Source organism: Balaenoptera ricei, chromosome 3 (genome assembly GCF_028023285.1).
Source record: "Balaenoptera ricei isolate mBalRic1 chromosome 3, mBalRic1.hap2, whole genome shotgun sequence".
In the NCBI taxonomy this organism is placed as follows: domain Eukaryota; kingdom Metazoa; phylum Chordata; class Mammalia; order Artiodactyla; family Balaenopteridae; genus Balaenoptera; species Balaenoptera ricei.
Window position 1 is genome coordinate 53,952,952 of NC_082641.1, and position 14,740 is coordinate 53,967,691.

The 14,740-nt window shown below is 38.1% G+C and overlaps 1 protein-coding gene across 14 annotated transcripts in view; it reads left to right on the forward strand.

The window, feature by feature from the left end:
• Positions 1 to 14,740, forward strand: part of MAST4 (microtubule associated serine/threonine kinase family member 4) — a 562,265-nt gene that overhangs the window by 506,020 nt on the left and 41,505 nt on the right. For all 14 annotated transcript variants that reach the window (XM_059916517.1, XM_059916503.1, XM_059916508.1 and 11 more), the window contains 4 exons: positions 948 to 1,049; positions 3,454 to 3,586; positions 7,072 to 7,139; positions 9,534 to 9,619. In XM_059916517.1, the coding sequence (XP_059772500.1) occupies positions 948 to 1,049; positions 3,454 to 3,586; positions 7,072 to 7,139; positions 9,534 to 9,619 (389 nt within the window). The remainder of the gene's footprint in view (positions 1 to 947; positions 1,050 to 3,453; positions 3,587 to 7,071; positions 7,140 to 9,533; positions 9,620 to 14,740) is intronic.

Genomic DNA, 14,740 nt, shown 5'->3' on the forward strand with positions numbered 1-14,740 from the left:
TGTTTCTTACCATATCTATGAAATTATATTCTATTGCACCAACATCACCTTGATACTTTTTTTTAATCCTTGAAGGAAAGCAAATCATAAAAATTAAGAAAGCCTGAAAGTGAGCATGTGTAGAAGTTTATATTTAAACTTTTAAACCTTTGGTTTTATATCTGTCTTGATACAGATTTACCTCATTTCTTCAAAAAATATTGAAAATTAAAATGACTGTTAATAAACTAAGTTCTGTCCTCAGGATATCTTTCGTGCTTAGATTTCACATGTTAGGCAACACGTAAAATAAAATTTTAGAAGATTTTGAGTCAGTTAAATTTTACTGAGTTGAGTATCTAGGTATTATTTATTCATTATGTGAAATCAAATTCATATGTATGTATCCAAGTATAAACAGTATTCACTTAACATTTGAAATAAGCAGTGTACAACTTCTTACATATTATGAAATAACTAACTTACATGCTAATAGTGTTGTATATATAAAACATATTTCATGAATGTGTTAAATGCCCAGGTTAACAAAATCAGTCCTTCACTATGTTAGCCATTTCATGCATTTAAGAAGTTACGTCTGGAAAATCAAGGTTCCTCATCAGCTGCCCACTCTACTTGCACCATGTACTCAATGTGTCATAAACTTTTAATGTCTACTTCACTCATGGTTCACATTGAGAGCCCTAATATTTGATTTTTAACACAGAGAATACATCAAAGTTTTGCAATTAAAATTTAGCTGATAGACCTGTTTGTAGATAGATATAGACGTTTAATAGTGTCCATTTATGTAGAGATAATGTCTGCTTATCAATCTTTTAAAAGTATTTTCTAAGTCACTTAATTTTTGGATATTTGCAGTTATCTGATTAGCATGCTTTGCTGATTTTCTTTCCCATTTAGGGGAGCAACTCTGTCTCATCATTCTTTTCACTGCTTCCTCGTAGGCTCATGATCGTTCAGAAAGTGGAGAATTGGCGTTTATTAAACAGCTAGTTCGAAAGATCCTAATTGTTATTGCCCGTCCTGCTCGGTTATTAGAGTGCCTGGTGAGTTGCCCCTCGAGGTGATTTTGTTATTTATTGTTAACTGTGGGAAAGCAGGGTCCACCAGAAAGCTCCAATTGCATTTGGCTCCAAAGACAGAGCTAAATAGAAAGAGTCAAGAGAAACAGCAACACGTGAAGGTTGATGACAACAGCCGTGTGTGCTTTTCCTTGTCTGGTTTTCAGTAAAAGTTCTAGGACTTGTGTTGTGTTAAGAGATAGTTGTATCACAGTCTGGTCAAACCTACAAAATGATCATGGAGTAATGTGCTTGACTTTATCTCAGCATAATTTCTGTGTTGTAGCTCATTTAGAACACTCGCTGTACCCCACTTTTTTGGAGGTGCCAAGATGCAGAGAGGGAAATCAGAGATACGATATACGGTGACCTGTGGTTATAATTGTTACTTTTAAAATGTGGCATGTTCGAAATAAGTGCTAGTCAGCAGTCCATTTGGAGAATACAGTATGGCCTTATCCAGACCTAAAGGAATGAGACTTTCCAAGATTAGTTTGTTTTATCAATTATACTTTCTTTAGTCAGTGACCATTTTCCTGTTTTAAAATCTTTGCTTTATTTTACGTAATTTTGATTGAGATTTCAGTCAACACTGAACAAAGACGAAGCTTCGAACATAAGAATAGTTTTATGGGGCTTAATGTAGTGTCAAAACTCACTTTTAAGTTTCGCTAATAGTTACTTATAACACTGAGTACAATACAGCTTTTCAGAATTTTACGTACACATATGTACAGACATGGTGATATTGCTTTGGTTTTGCTCTTATTTTAATTAAGATTCATAGTTTTCTATAACAGTGAAATGTTCACAGCCCTGTAAACATATACCTGTGCAGAGTGAGATGTGGTGGAAGGTGAGTCTGGAGGAGAAAGGCAGGTGTATGGTGGAGGAAGGCTTTCCATCAATGGCCGGGACCCTTGGAATCACAGAATCAAAAGCATCATTCAGCACTAAGTGTCTCCGGAAGGATAAAGGGAAAGAAAAATACTCAGGATGCCTCTGGGGGGGAGAACTGTGTGACTGGCAGATGCAGGCAAAAGACTGAGTTTTTCCTGCTCTTCCTGTTGTACCTTTTGAATGATGCACCACAGGCTTGTACTTCCCTGCAGTTGTTCAATTTGGGGGAAAACACCATTTAGCATCAAAACTTGCTTCTCTGGACGGCAGAAGACATGCTAAGAGAGATGTTGCCTTAAAAGGGGAAATGACTTTTTTTTTTACGGTAATCACTCTTAATCAGAAGAGAAACAGTAAAAGTACATGTAGCCTATCAAAGATAGAAACAAGTGAGCTTAGAAGTAGATTTGAAGATGTTGCTGCTTTCCATGATGTTTAAAGCTCAAATGAAACTGGAGTTTGAGAGTTTTAGGGAATGTTTCCCCCAACCAGTCGTCTTAGGCCTGTAGTCCCAGGCTTGCCTTGTCTCTGGTTGTAGGTTTATATAAAGGGTACTGAGCGTGGACATTGGTTTGGCTTTACTCCCTTTGTAGCATGCTTTTTCATATGGCCTTTAGAAATACTTGAGTAATTCTCAGGTGAAATACTGAGATTTCAGTATATGGGGCACTAATCAAAATGAGAAAAATTCTGGGAATGGGAGGATCTAGGAAATATAACTGAAAACAGTAACTGTGCTTTAAATCTATAATTGTTTACAACACATAAATCCGCGGCATCCGTCTAGAGTGATGTGATCCTAAGATTTTTATTGCATACTAGAAGCAACAGACAGCAAAATAAAGTAACATGCTTAGGAAAAACGTGTTCCCAAATTTTTACTGAGGACAGAGGTAACTGGAAGTACTAATTTCGTATTTTTCTTTCTTAATGTTCACATTATGTGAATATTAATAACTTAATTTTAGAGCTCGGTGATAAAATTTGGGGATTTTTCTTTCTAATATTTTTGGACACCTCTGTACCAAGGGAGTTCCCTACAAAACCTTTGAGAAAAATGCATCCTAACATTACTTCTTTTGTGGCTATTTGTATAGAGAGAGAAACTGAATCTTCTGGATGAGATTCACAGATTTTTAAAACTTTACTAAAAAGGCACAATCAAAAATTCCGACCTGTTCATTTTCAATAAGATAGATATCTTAAGTGGAGCCTAGTACCTTCAAAGTCACTTTACAAGGAAGTTGGAAATGGAAATTATCTTTGGGTTACCAAGTATTTAAAGGTATTGTCTTAGAATATGATTAGGCTTTGAATATGAACTGAAAATTGTATGCTTTTTAAATGAAGTAATCCATCTGCCTTCTTTCTGTATAAATAACTTATTACCATGTATATCCAGCAATTTTACTGTGAATGGGGTTTATGTAATAAAACCGCAGACAATTTTGGCTCGAAGAAGTATCCACCTCTGTTTGTCTTCTGCTAGGAATTTGATCCTGAAGAGTTTTACTACCTATTGGAAGCAGCAGAAGGCCATGCAAAAGAAGGACAGGGTATTAAAACTGACATTCCCAGGTACATCATTAGCCAGCTGGGTCTCAATAAGGATCCTCTGGAAGGTGAGTACCGTGGTTGGGCTAAACTTTTACTTGCTTAGGCACCGTGACCTCATGGAAAAACTTAGTGGCAAATCTTTATTTTTTCCTCATGTTTTGGCTCTATCTATTGAAAAGGCCAAATTTGGGGACCAATTGTGATTTAAAGGAAAGAACTATGTGTTGAATTTTGTGTTTAACTAGAGTAGGGAAGAGACCTCGAAATCCTAGAGTCTTATCAGCCTAACAATGCCAGAGCATCCAAGAAGGGTTTAGATTTCCATCTTCTCTGGGGGTATTTTTCCTCTTGCAGAGCTCCTTTGGATTCTTCTCAAGGGTGCACGTTTTGAAAATGTTGGTAAATCAATTAATTACATTTAATTTAAAAGTGACATTTAAATGTAATTTGGGAGTCAGGTAACTGATAACTGATGATTAACTTTAAATCAGGTTCAGTGTTTGTAAATCTGTTTTTACTTACTTGTCTCAAAAAGGTATGAAAAATAGTAATATACTGGAGAGCCAGTCAGGGGGAAATGCTTTTCAGAACTTATACAAGGCTTTCTGGTTGATTCAAATAAAAAAAAAAATAGGTCTAATGCTATTAAATGCAGAGAAGAGGAAGCACCCTGTTAATGATTTTTTTTCAAATGTGATATTGGGAAACCACTCCTTCCACCACCTTTTCCTGTTCATTATTGTTTGGGATTGTCATTTAAAACACTTAGGTTATATACTGCCTGAAAAGACTCAAAAACAATCATAGACTCCTTTATTCAAAACTGTCTTCCTGGTTCATTAAGTTGAATTTGCAAAGTGTTATATGCTAAATTGTTTGTGGTGAGGCTAACTGTTGGCAGATATTTTCCCATCTACAGCCAGGGAACCTGCTGTTCTCTGCCTGCTCTCCTATTTCCCCTGCTTTATTTGCTCTTATGGCCATCGAATCTTTGCTTCCAGTGAAATGATGCATGCCTTACTGGGAGATAATGCCAGATAAATTTATACTGTACTGAAAGCAATACCACAGCAGATTCATCACTTATCAGAGTCTGGTGGCTGCTTTTCTGAAAAGTTCCCTGGGGAGAGATTTTTTTCCCCATAGCTTTTAAATTACCATCTTTACCTTTTTGAATCATGAGTCTTCAGAAATGGTTTAAATCACTGAAATAAAAAGGGCAGATGTTTAATGGTATTTAGATGAGTTTTAAAAATCTCTTCAGGCATTACAAAATGATGCCTTAGCTTCCTGCTTCAAAAGCTGACTCTCGGTTCCATTCCATTACTACCCACTGCTTACAAATAATATGTATTTCCCAGATAATAGTTATTTAGCAGAAACTCTATTTAAAACAGAACCATCTTTTAATTTGTTTTTTTTATGAAAGTAATTGGAGTGGGGGAGACTGTCAAAGTATATTACGGTGACTCTTCACGCCGGCAGAGTTAGTTGTGTCAGCCTTTGAATTGTAGACTGAGTGAGCTCTTCACAGTTTTCTTACCTGGTAGTAAATATCACTGTAGGCTGAACCTTTGGTAGGTGAATAATCTGAGGCCCATTTATATGCCTTTATTGTCTTTAAAACATTTTAATAGTGATTTTTGACAAGTTTCATGTTTAATTATACAAATCTATCACTGGGAGTTGTTTTTAACTTTGAACACTTAATTTTCTTGATTCAGATCTGAGGGTAATTTTTAATCTGTTTGCTCTAATCACTTAAAATGTGATTATTACAAACTCTGATCTACATTTGTTTCCCTTCTTGTCATCATGGACACCAGCAGACCTAAAGCCTGACCTTTGAAAGGTTAAGAGTGAGAGTCTAGAATGGGACTACCCAGAGTGTCAGTGCAGACTGTGTGACCTTGATCACACTGTGATGAGCTACTTTGTGCCTCAGTGTTCTTCATAAAAACTGGATAATGGTCCCTATTCATAGGGTTGTTTTTAGGATTATATGAGTTCACCTCTGCACCTAAGATGTAATAATGCTTAATAAATAAATATTAGTAAAATTGCCCCTTTGAGCCCCTCCAACTGAATACATTATAGTCTACCTCCTAGTCTATAAATCTAAAGTGCTAGTCACATAGGACGTTGAGGTCATTTGAATGACACCAAGAAAGCACACGGTTTGTACTGAGCTCATTTTTAATTCCTGAACTTCTTCTGTAAGTAAACTGGGATAGTGTCAATCTCCAGTTGTTTTAGTTTCTGGAGTTAATTTTTCTCTAAAGACAGCACTCCATTGTTGCTTTGCTTCATGTGTTTTATGTGTAATCTCTCCCAAAAAAGGATGATTATATTTATAAGAACATGAATACATAAAATTCTGAGAGCCTAAGAAATAATATTAGATGCACACAAAAATATGTAACTAAAAACTATAACTTTTTATTATACACGTTCGATTTTCAAAAATTAGAAAATTCAAATTACCTGTGATCCTGCCACTTAGCGATAACCCCCTTTTAAAGTTTTGGAGAAAATTTTTTCATGTTCTTTTTTTTAATAAAACATGTTTTGTTTTTTCTTAAGTGTGCATTGTTTGATAAAAATCAAAATGAACAGTAAAATAATTAGGTTTTCTCATTTACTTATATAGACTTACGGATGCATTCCAATGTAGGTTGAGCAATGAAATGCTTTGTCTCTTAACTAGACCACTAGGGTAGAATTTACCTGGTGTCAAGCATGTGGCATCCAGCCTAGGACTGACTACTTTACATGATATAATTAATGGTAATAAATAACAATCAACATTCAGCGAGCACTTAATTTTTGTTAGTCAACATGCTAAGAGCTTTACATGCATTATCACATGTGATACTCATAAAAAACTCCAAGAGATAAACAATATTGTTCCCATCTTACAGAGGAAGAACCCAAGGTTAAAAAGCCACTAGTAAGTGCTCTTAGTGGTGGCAACTCGAGTCTTTTCAACTCCAAACTCCTCTTAACAACTACTGTTGCTTCCTCTCTGACAAGTTGCGGATTCTTATGTACTAGGAGGGCTAGCTCTCAGTGGACGTGAAGGAATGGGGCAAGGTATGCTCATGACAACTTGAGACTCATCTCTGAGCTGTAGTCAGTGCATCTCTGATGCCTGTCAGAGCCTGGGAAACTTACCTCTCTTGAGTATCTGATTACAAGCATAATCACTGAGCCCCCAAACCTTTTCCAAGCTGTGGTGATTGTGTCAGCCAGTGAATCCTGCTAACATGAGCAGAGGCCCAGCTCTAAGTAGCTGTGTCTATGTGTTCATAAGAAACGGAGTTCTAGGAAAAAGGGCATGAAATGAACGATTTCAAAATATCAATATCAGTTGTTGGTTCTTGCCATTTTGGATTTAAGATTTTCTCATGTGTACATTGGAGTATAGAGTAAATTCTTCTTTTTTTAATATTGGAGAAATTGTGCTTCTTTTGTTTCAGCATAGTACTCTAGTAACAATTGTCCTATTTCTCTTAAACTTAGCTTTTTTTTTTTTTTTTTTTTAATTTAGAAATGGCTCAGCTGGGAAACTATGATAGTGGGACAGCAGAAACACCAGAAACAGACGAATCAGTGAATGTAAGTATCTTTCTCGATGAAATGTGATGTTGGTTTTTCTGTTTATTAGCATCTGGAGATTTTGGCTGTGTTAATTACTTTATTTGTTCAACACATATTTATTGTGCTTCTATATGCAAGGCACCAGGCATACAGTTTTAGCCCCTCTCTTCAAAGAGAAACAAATTAATAAAGACAAATCATGCGCAAAAAAATCAAAATGAGAAACGTGAATAAGATCTATTAAGAAAAAGGGCCATGTGCTCCTGGAACATAACATTAAAGAGATTTACCTTCATAATATAAAGAGATTTACCAGTCCAGAAAGATCCCCTAAGGAAAGGACACTCGAGATGTGAGAAGTTACTAGGATGAGAAGGGGCAGAGGGAACATTCCAGGCCAAGGGACCATCATGTGACACAAGGGAGAGAGTATATCTGAAGGCTTAAGAGTGAGGGAGACCGTGCAGCCTAGAGAGCTCGGGTAAAAACTGGACACAGACGTGCTTGCTGTTCATCTTTGTCAAATTGTTTCTTTCAAAGAACAGTGGGAAGCTGTTGAACTGTGGAGGAAATGTATGTGTCTGGAGGATGAGGAGGAGTAGATAGGGAGATGACCCAAACAGAGTAACGACGTGAAAAAAAAATCACACTGATTGCAGTGTAGGAAGTAGATGGGGTGAGGAAAGCCAGCTGGAGTGACCCTGGGGAGGCCATTTGAAAGTCTGCAGCAGTGACACAGATGAGAGGTCCTGGATGCTGGTGCCATTCTTCCTAATTGTGAATAGCAGAAGAGGAACCAGGATGGACCACCCCCAGCACTGGGGGTGGTCAGGAAAGAGGGGCAGCTGTGTAGCCTGGGGGCTTAAAAACCCAAGCTCTGGAGTCAGGTTTCCAGATTTCAGAGCTGGCTTCACTTCTTACTAGCTTGGGGGAAAAAATCTCTCTGTGCCTCAGTTTCCTCAACTGTAAAATAGATATAAAAGATTAAGTAAGGTAGTCTGTGTAAAATGGTTAGGACAGCTTCACATATGCTAAATAAAGGATAGCTGTTTTTGTTAGTTTCATCATAACTGCCATAATTTTGAATGAGCTGAAGCTGAGGTTCCTTTGAGACATCCAAGGAGAGCCATCAAGCAGTCAATTGTACATAAGGTGTGGGATCTTCCGGCCCTCAGAGGGAGAGTTTTTGGTGGATGGTCTAGGTGACTTAGGGGTCATCCATAGGCATAGGTGAGGTCACTCGGGTGAGGAAGAGTTAATGAGACAAGAGGACTGGTTCAGGGCCTTGTAGCTGGAGCTGTGGAGAGCAGTCAGAGTGGGGTGGCTGAAGAAGTAAGGGGGCCCAGTCTTGGATTATGTTTTCTGAGGTGGGGTGTTGGCAGGTGATGAGAAGACCCAGGTCCTATGGCCAGAGGCCAAGGAGAAACAGAGAAAGGAGCTGGTTGAATTGAGGAGGTCAGGTAGCCCAGAGGCCAGGTTGTTGGCTGAGTTATCTGTGTAGATACTGAAGTCACTCAGGATGGTGAGAGAATGCAGGCACTGAGGACAGTGGGAAGCTCGGTCTAAATCTTCCAAAGGTGGTGGGGCAGCCGAGTGGGCAGGTGCCAGCACTGAGTGGGGGAGGATGGCACATACCTCAGAGTCATGGGGTTTCTTCCAAAATTATGGGAAGGGGATTCTGGTCTCTGCAGAGGGAGCAAAATGACTGTTAACCCCCTCTCAGTGCTAAGATACATGGGGCGTGAGAAAATTTTGTAAAAAAAAAAAAAGAAAAAATTTTGTTTATTCGTGTCCTTTGAACTAAACTTTTTAAAGAGCTATCGTTTTGAAAATTGGTGTCTAAACCACGGTAAGTAAGACTTACGGTGGATGGAAGTAAAGAAAGACAGGCATGCTCTGCCTGGCTGTCTCATTTGTTGCCAGCTACCTTTTCCAAACGGGAAAGGTTGCCACAGGAATGAAATAGACACGCTCCGGTCAGTGGCAGAGAAGCCACATGATCCACCAACCCGTATAGAGCCACTCCAGCCCATTCTTTTCTGATTGACTGAAACTAGAATTAAGGTTTGGCATTTTGGACTTAAATCTTAAAACTTTAAAAGACTAGGGTGAGGCTCACCTGAATAGTTTACGGAGGTAAATTAAAAATCAGGAATTTTCAAAAACGTGGTGCCTCTATCTCCTGGAAATGATGTTCACTTAAATGAAACTGAGCCAGTCATGAGGAGTAGTTTATCAGCACTGCTGTGGAAAATTGAGCTTTAAAGCTGTCCCCCGGGTTCCTTTGGCTAGAATACTGCACTTTAACATATTAAACAATAGAGCATGCAATTCAAATATTAGTTATTTTGCTGCTAAAATCATTTTCTTAAATTCTGAGCTATTTTTTAACATCCATATTTTGTCTCCAAGAGCTCTAATGCTTCCCTGAAACTTCGAAGGAAACCTCGGGAAAGTGATTTTGAGACGATTAAATTGATTAGCAATGGAGCCTATGGGTGAGTAATTCAGAAAAACTCTCTTATTGTATTTTAACACACCTGAGAAATATATTCTTCACATTGATCTTATGCCAAATAGATGTTGTTGGGGACTTGAGTTTTCAGGTCACTGCTCCTTCATTGATGGGTATCAGGTGAAGCCCAAATCATTTTTCATTGGATACCCAATCAGAAAACATTTCAAGTGACCTGGGGGTTGTTTTAGAGCGTGGGAGAGGAAGACTTTATAAAGTAAAAATTTCTAAAGTAAGGGAAAATTTTTGTATATGCCTGTTTTTATGTAGATACACATACACATCTGGATATATATATCTGAATATATATAAATTCATTTATAGCATTTCTACTTGAGAATTAGCCAGTACTTCCTGTCTGACCAGCAGTCAACCTTGGGAGAGTAGTACTTTAATAAGAAGGCTGATTGAAAATTTAAAGCAATACACTTCTTTTAGTCTTTATATAACACCAGGATTTTTTTTTTTCAATTGAACTCTATGCTATAGTCCGACCACAATAGTGGTTCCCCTTCCTTGATTCATTTTTATAGATACACGGTTTCCCTCTCAGGGCATAAGGTCAATACTGACAAGATCCCTCTGAGTTACTAATAGTTTGGAAGAGTAATTAATACACAAACTATGTCCTGATCCATTTTAGACAGCCCAGAACTCTAGTTTAATTAAGTATTAATCCCAATTCCATCTGTAGGTAGAGAGCAATAAACAATCCCGTAGACATTTATTGCCATTTATAACACACACAGCAGATGAGATAGAATCGATTTTTGTTACGCCACAAGGGATGTTTCTCCTTATGGTGTTTTTTTCACCTCTAATATTTTCCACACCATTAACTTAGTGAAGAACTTAAATATTTGTGAGTGCTTTCTGTGCTTCACTGATTTGTTTTCAGGATTATGTCAAATGGCATATTTCCTGATGTGGCTTATAAATGCTTTCTGATGTTTTATTTTTACAATATTTTATTTCTTTTGAGGACCTCACTGAAACTCTTCTACCTAAGAAGATTGTTTTAGCATGCAGTTGTTTGTGGGTTTTGTTTATATATTATTGGCTTTTAGTCCTTTTTAGTTCTGGAAATCATCTGAGGATTTCTTGTTTGATTAGGGAAAAGACTGAACTTTGATTTAAGGGGTCTGTGGGTTTGAGCACTGCTGAATTTTATTGCCGGTGGAATTCTGGCATAGGATTGTCTATGAAGCACCACTTTTATAAAATTTGGGCATATATCTTAGCAGTATTTGGAGTTCTAATTGGTTGAGTAAACTCATTTGTAGTGCAATTAAACCACTGTATAGTAGATGAGGTATATCACACTTTGGGGAATGGTTGGGAATATACAAGAAGTTAAACAAGCTGTGAATCAGTAAACACCCAGGATGCAGGCCAAGTCATTAATGGGCTTACAAGCTGCCTGTGGGAGCCTCTGCCGATCAGCCAAAACTTTTTTTTTTCTCTTTTGCTCTTCTCCAAGTTAATCTCTCATTACATTTCTGACAGATTTCCTCTACGATTTAATTATTTTTAACTTAAAATTTGAATGGAGCTACGCCCATTGGCCCACCTGATGAGGATGCTGATAGTGGGCTTCTGTGAATTGGCTGAACAGATGGATCACGTAGGTCCATGAATTGGAGCCGTTCGAGGCTTTCTTGGGCATCCCTGTGACCGAATCCCTCGCTCACATCAGTGACTTAGAGTGGTACCCGTTCTGTGACTTTTCAAATACTGATTATGCTGGAAACTAACCCTTTCATTCGAGAGAGCTATAACACGTCATGCTTTTCTCAACATCCTACTTAGTGGCAATTCATGATATAAAAAGCCAATTTGCCAATTTGAGAAGCACCCAATTTCCTTCTCTGTTTAACAGGTTTCAGATCCTGACGGGAAGTTGCACCTCCCTTCATGCCAACTTAGCACTTTGTAGAAAGCGAACACCTACTGTGTGCCAGGCACTGGACTAGTCTCTTTATTCTCTTTATTTGTTCTCTTCTCACAAGCCCTTGTGAGGTGTTGATGTCACTTCCACTTAGATGTGGAGAAAGAGGCTCCCAAGCCTGGTCACACATACTCTGACTGCAAGCAGAGCTCTTTTCTCCCTCTGAATATCATTTATAACTTTTAGCCATCTTAATTGGGGTATAGAAATCCTTCTTCCATTGAGCACTTCCACCTAGACTTTTAAATAACAATTTCGAATGTTTTCGAAGTAGAAGAATAAGATTGACCTAAAATTTTTTAAAGTAAGAAAGCTAAATTTGAGAGGCACAACGCTTCTTCCCCACTTCACATTGCTTTCTAGCCTTGCTGCCCTTTCTGCTTTTTTTAACCCTCAAAGGACAGGGTCATTTACCTGAGAGACAGACGAGGTGTGCAAGTTGACGGATGCCCCCTCTTGATAGCCTTTCCCCTCAGCTTCCCCCTAACACTTGCACTCTCCTTCCCACATGCGGATCTGCTCACAGGGGTTCATGTATCAGGCTCTCAGATTCATGCATAATTTTATATGCATGAGACGTTAACACTCCCAACAGGACTGATTCATTCTGCTCTAGATCCTGCCTGCTTGCGATTCCATTTCTCCCTTCCCCCGCCTCAGTTCTGCATGAGTGGAGTGATGCTTGGCTCCGCTGGCTGCCTCCCCCCACGCATCACCTCCCACCCTTGGGTCTTCCTATTTCACAGGGCGGGCCAGTGTAGGAAAAGAGACACAGAAGCCTTTTCAAAGAAAACAACCCTTGAGGCCAGAAAACAGAGAGATGGGGGCCAAATCAGTTCAGTCTAGTTTTATAACCTTGGGCAGTTTGCAGCTCTGCTTAGCAGTGTTAGATGTCTGTCTGTCCCGCTCTGTTTGTCTCTCTCTCTTTTTCAGCCTCTCCCTCCCCCTCTCTCTCTCTCCCTCTGCCTCACTCTCTGCTGACTTGAGTAGATTTAGAACAGCAATTTATAAGAAGGGAGGACAGGAGTATGTGAGAGACAACACGTATTACTAAATAAACACATCTCAGCATTAGAAATAATATATCCAAAGCAGTACAGAAATGTAAAAACATAACATAAACGAAACAAACAAAAATGCAGCTACAGGGAATTCTAATTAAGTCTAGTTGACTTTTGCAACTTGATCGAGATATGTTTCTCCTGAGGAAATGGTATCCCAAGCTACCTATAGGATTAATTTCAACTGGTTTAGGTAAATTTCCCTAAGGATTACCTGATTATTTTAAGTACAATAGCAAGGGAAAACAGAGTCAAATCAAATTTTATGAATTGAAAATCTAAGAATAAAGATTGAAGGCCTTTTTACACAGTACCTAGTGTAGGTACTGGTCAAATTGGGTCTGAGGTATCTTTCTCTTTTGTTCTTTCATAAAATCATGTACAACCCTATTCTTTTTCCTTCACTTCCTGTTGTTCTCAAACATATTGAGGAGCAGTTATTTATGTAAGAAATGGTGCAGCTTGGTTGAAAATCAAAATGGCAGCCTACTGATAGTCTAAGAGTGAAGTTCACAATATCATATGTCTGGAGGTCCTCAGCCCTAAACTTACTCAATATTAAATATTGAAAGAAGTGATAGAAAGTGGGCTGTATTCCAGTTGACTCTCAAGAATAGGCAAGTGCTTATATAAAGATTCTGGCTTTTTCCTTTTAACATTTTCGATTCTAAAGTTCATTTTAAAAAACAGATTCTGTATCTCAAGAATCCCTCTTCATGACAATATCTGCCAATGCTTGTCTCATATATGTAAGGGGAGGCCAAGTTCTTTTCTGTGCTCCCTTTGAATCTCTCTGTCCTGCTATCAGCTTCTGATTAGGAGAAGCTCAAGTGTCTTTGGATCTTGATTTTATCCAATCAGTAATTGGAAAAAGAAAAAAATTGTTGTAGCCTTTAATCTGATTCAGAAAGAATGAGTAGTTGGTAAATGAAAAAGTTGAAGTAGGAAATCACCAAAAAATGATATGTACTTTAAACATTTTAATTTAACTTAAATGTATGTAAATTGACTAGCCTTTCGATGTAAGCCCTTTATAAGACAGCCAGTATAAACAATACTTATACAGTCATTCCGTGGTATCCGAGGGGTATTGGTTCCAGGAACCCCCCTCAGATACCGAAATCCACAGATACTCATGTCCCTTGTATAAAATGGCATCCTCTCATATATTTTAAATCATCTCTAGATTACTTATAATATCTAATACAATGTAAATGCTGTGTAAATATCAGTAGTTGCCAGTGTGGCAAATTCAAGTTTAGCTTCATGCAGTTTTCTGGATTTTTTTTTTTTTTTTTTTTTAATATTTTTCAATCCTCAGTTGATCGAATCTGAGGGTGCAGAAGCCGTGGCTATGTAGGGCTGACTGTACTATGTTGTTTGTTTCCCACTTTTAGCTTTTTTACAGGTGAAGCAAGAACTGGAAGCAGTCTGCCTAGATTTTTCTTATTTTCTCAACGTTTGGAATCTTCTCACTCATACTAAATCAATAGGAATTTTATTTAGTAACTCACATTTATCAGTGCTTTCCCAAGCATTCCACTCAGTTTTCTTATAAACAACAGTGCTTTCTCTTTTCACACTCGTGTTTCATCAGTTTAAATATTTGTTTAAATTAGTCAGTCATGACATCAAGCCTAGCCAGAAGAACAGGTGTAGAAATTAACCCAGCTGGTGGGAGCCCAAGTGTCTGGGAACCTTGAAGAGCATGCCCAGCCTCTGCGGAAAGCAGTGGGCATCCAGCCAGCCAGCTCCCTTGTCAGTTTGTTGTACAGTGGGACTAAGAGTACCAGGTTATTCCTCGAGCTGGTTATGTGGAGTGTGGCTAAGACAGCTTTTTACTATACAGGGAAGGAAGAACTAGAAGGCCAGAGAAAAGAGGAGAGAGAAAAAGGAGTAAAGATTTAAAAAAACAGAATGTTTAACCAGAGACCCCACAAATGTGTGATTTTGTGAGTGAAGGGAAAAGATGGATACAGTGAGAAGACAAAGACGTACACACTTCAAAGAAAGATGAATTCCTAGTTGAACGCTTAAGAGGAAAATGTGAATATTGGTTAAACTGAGATTGAATATACTTAAGATTTATGTAAGT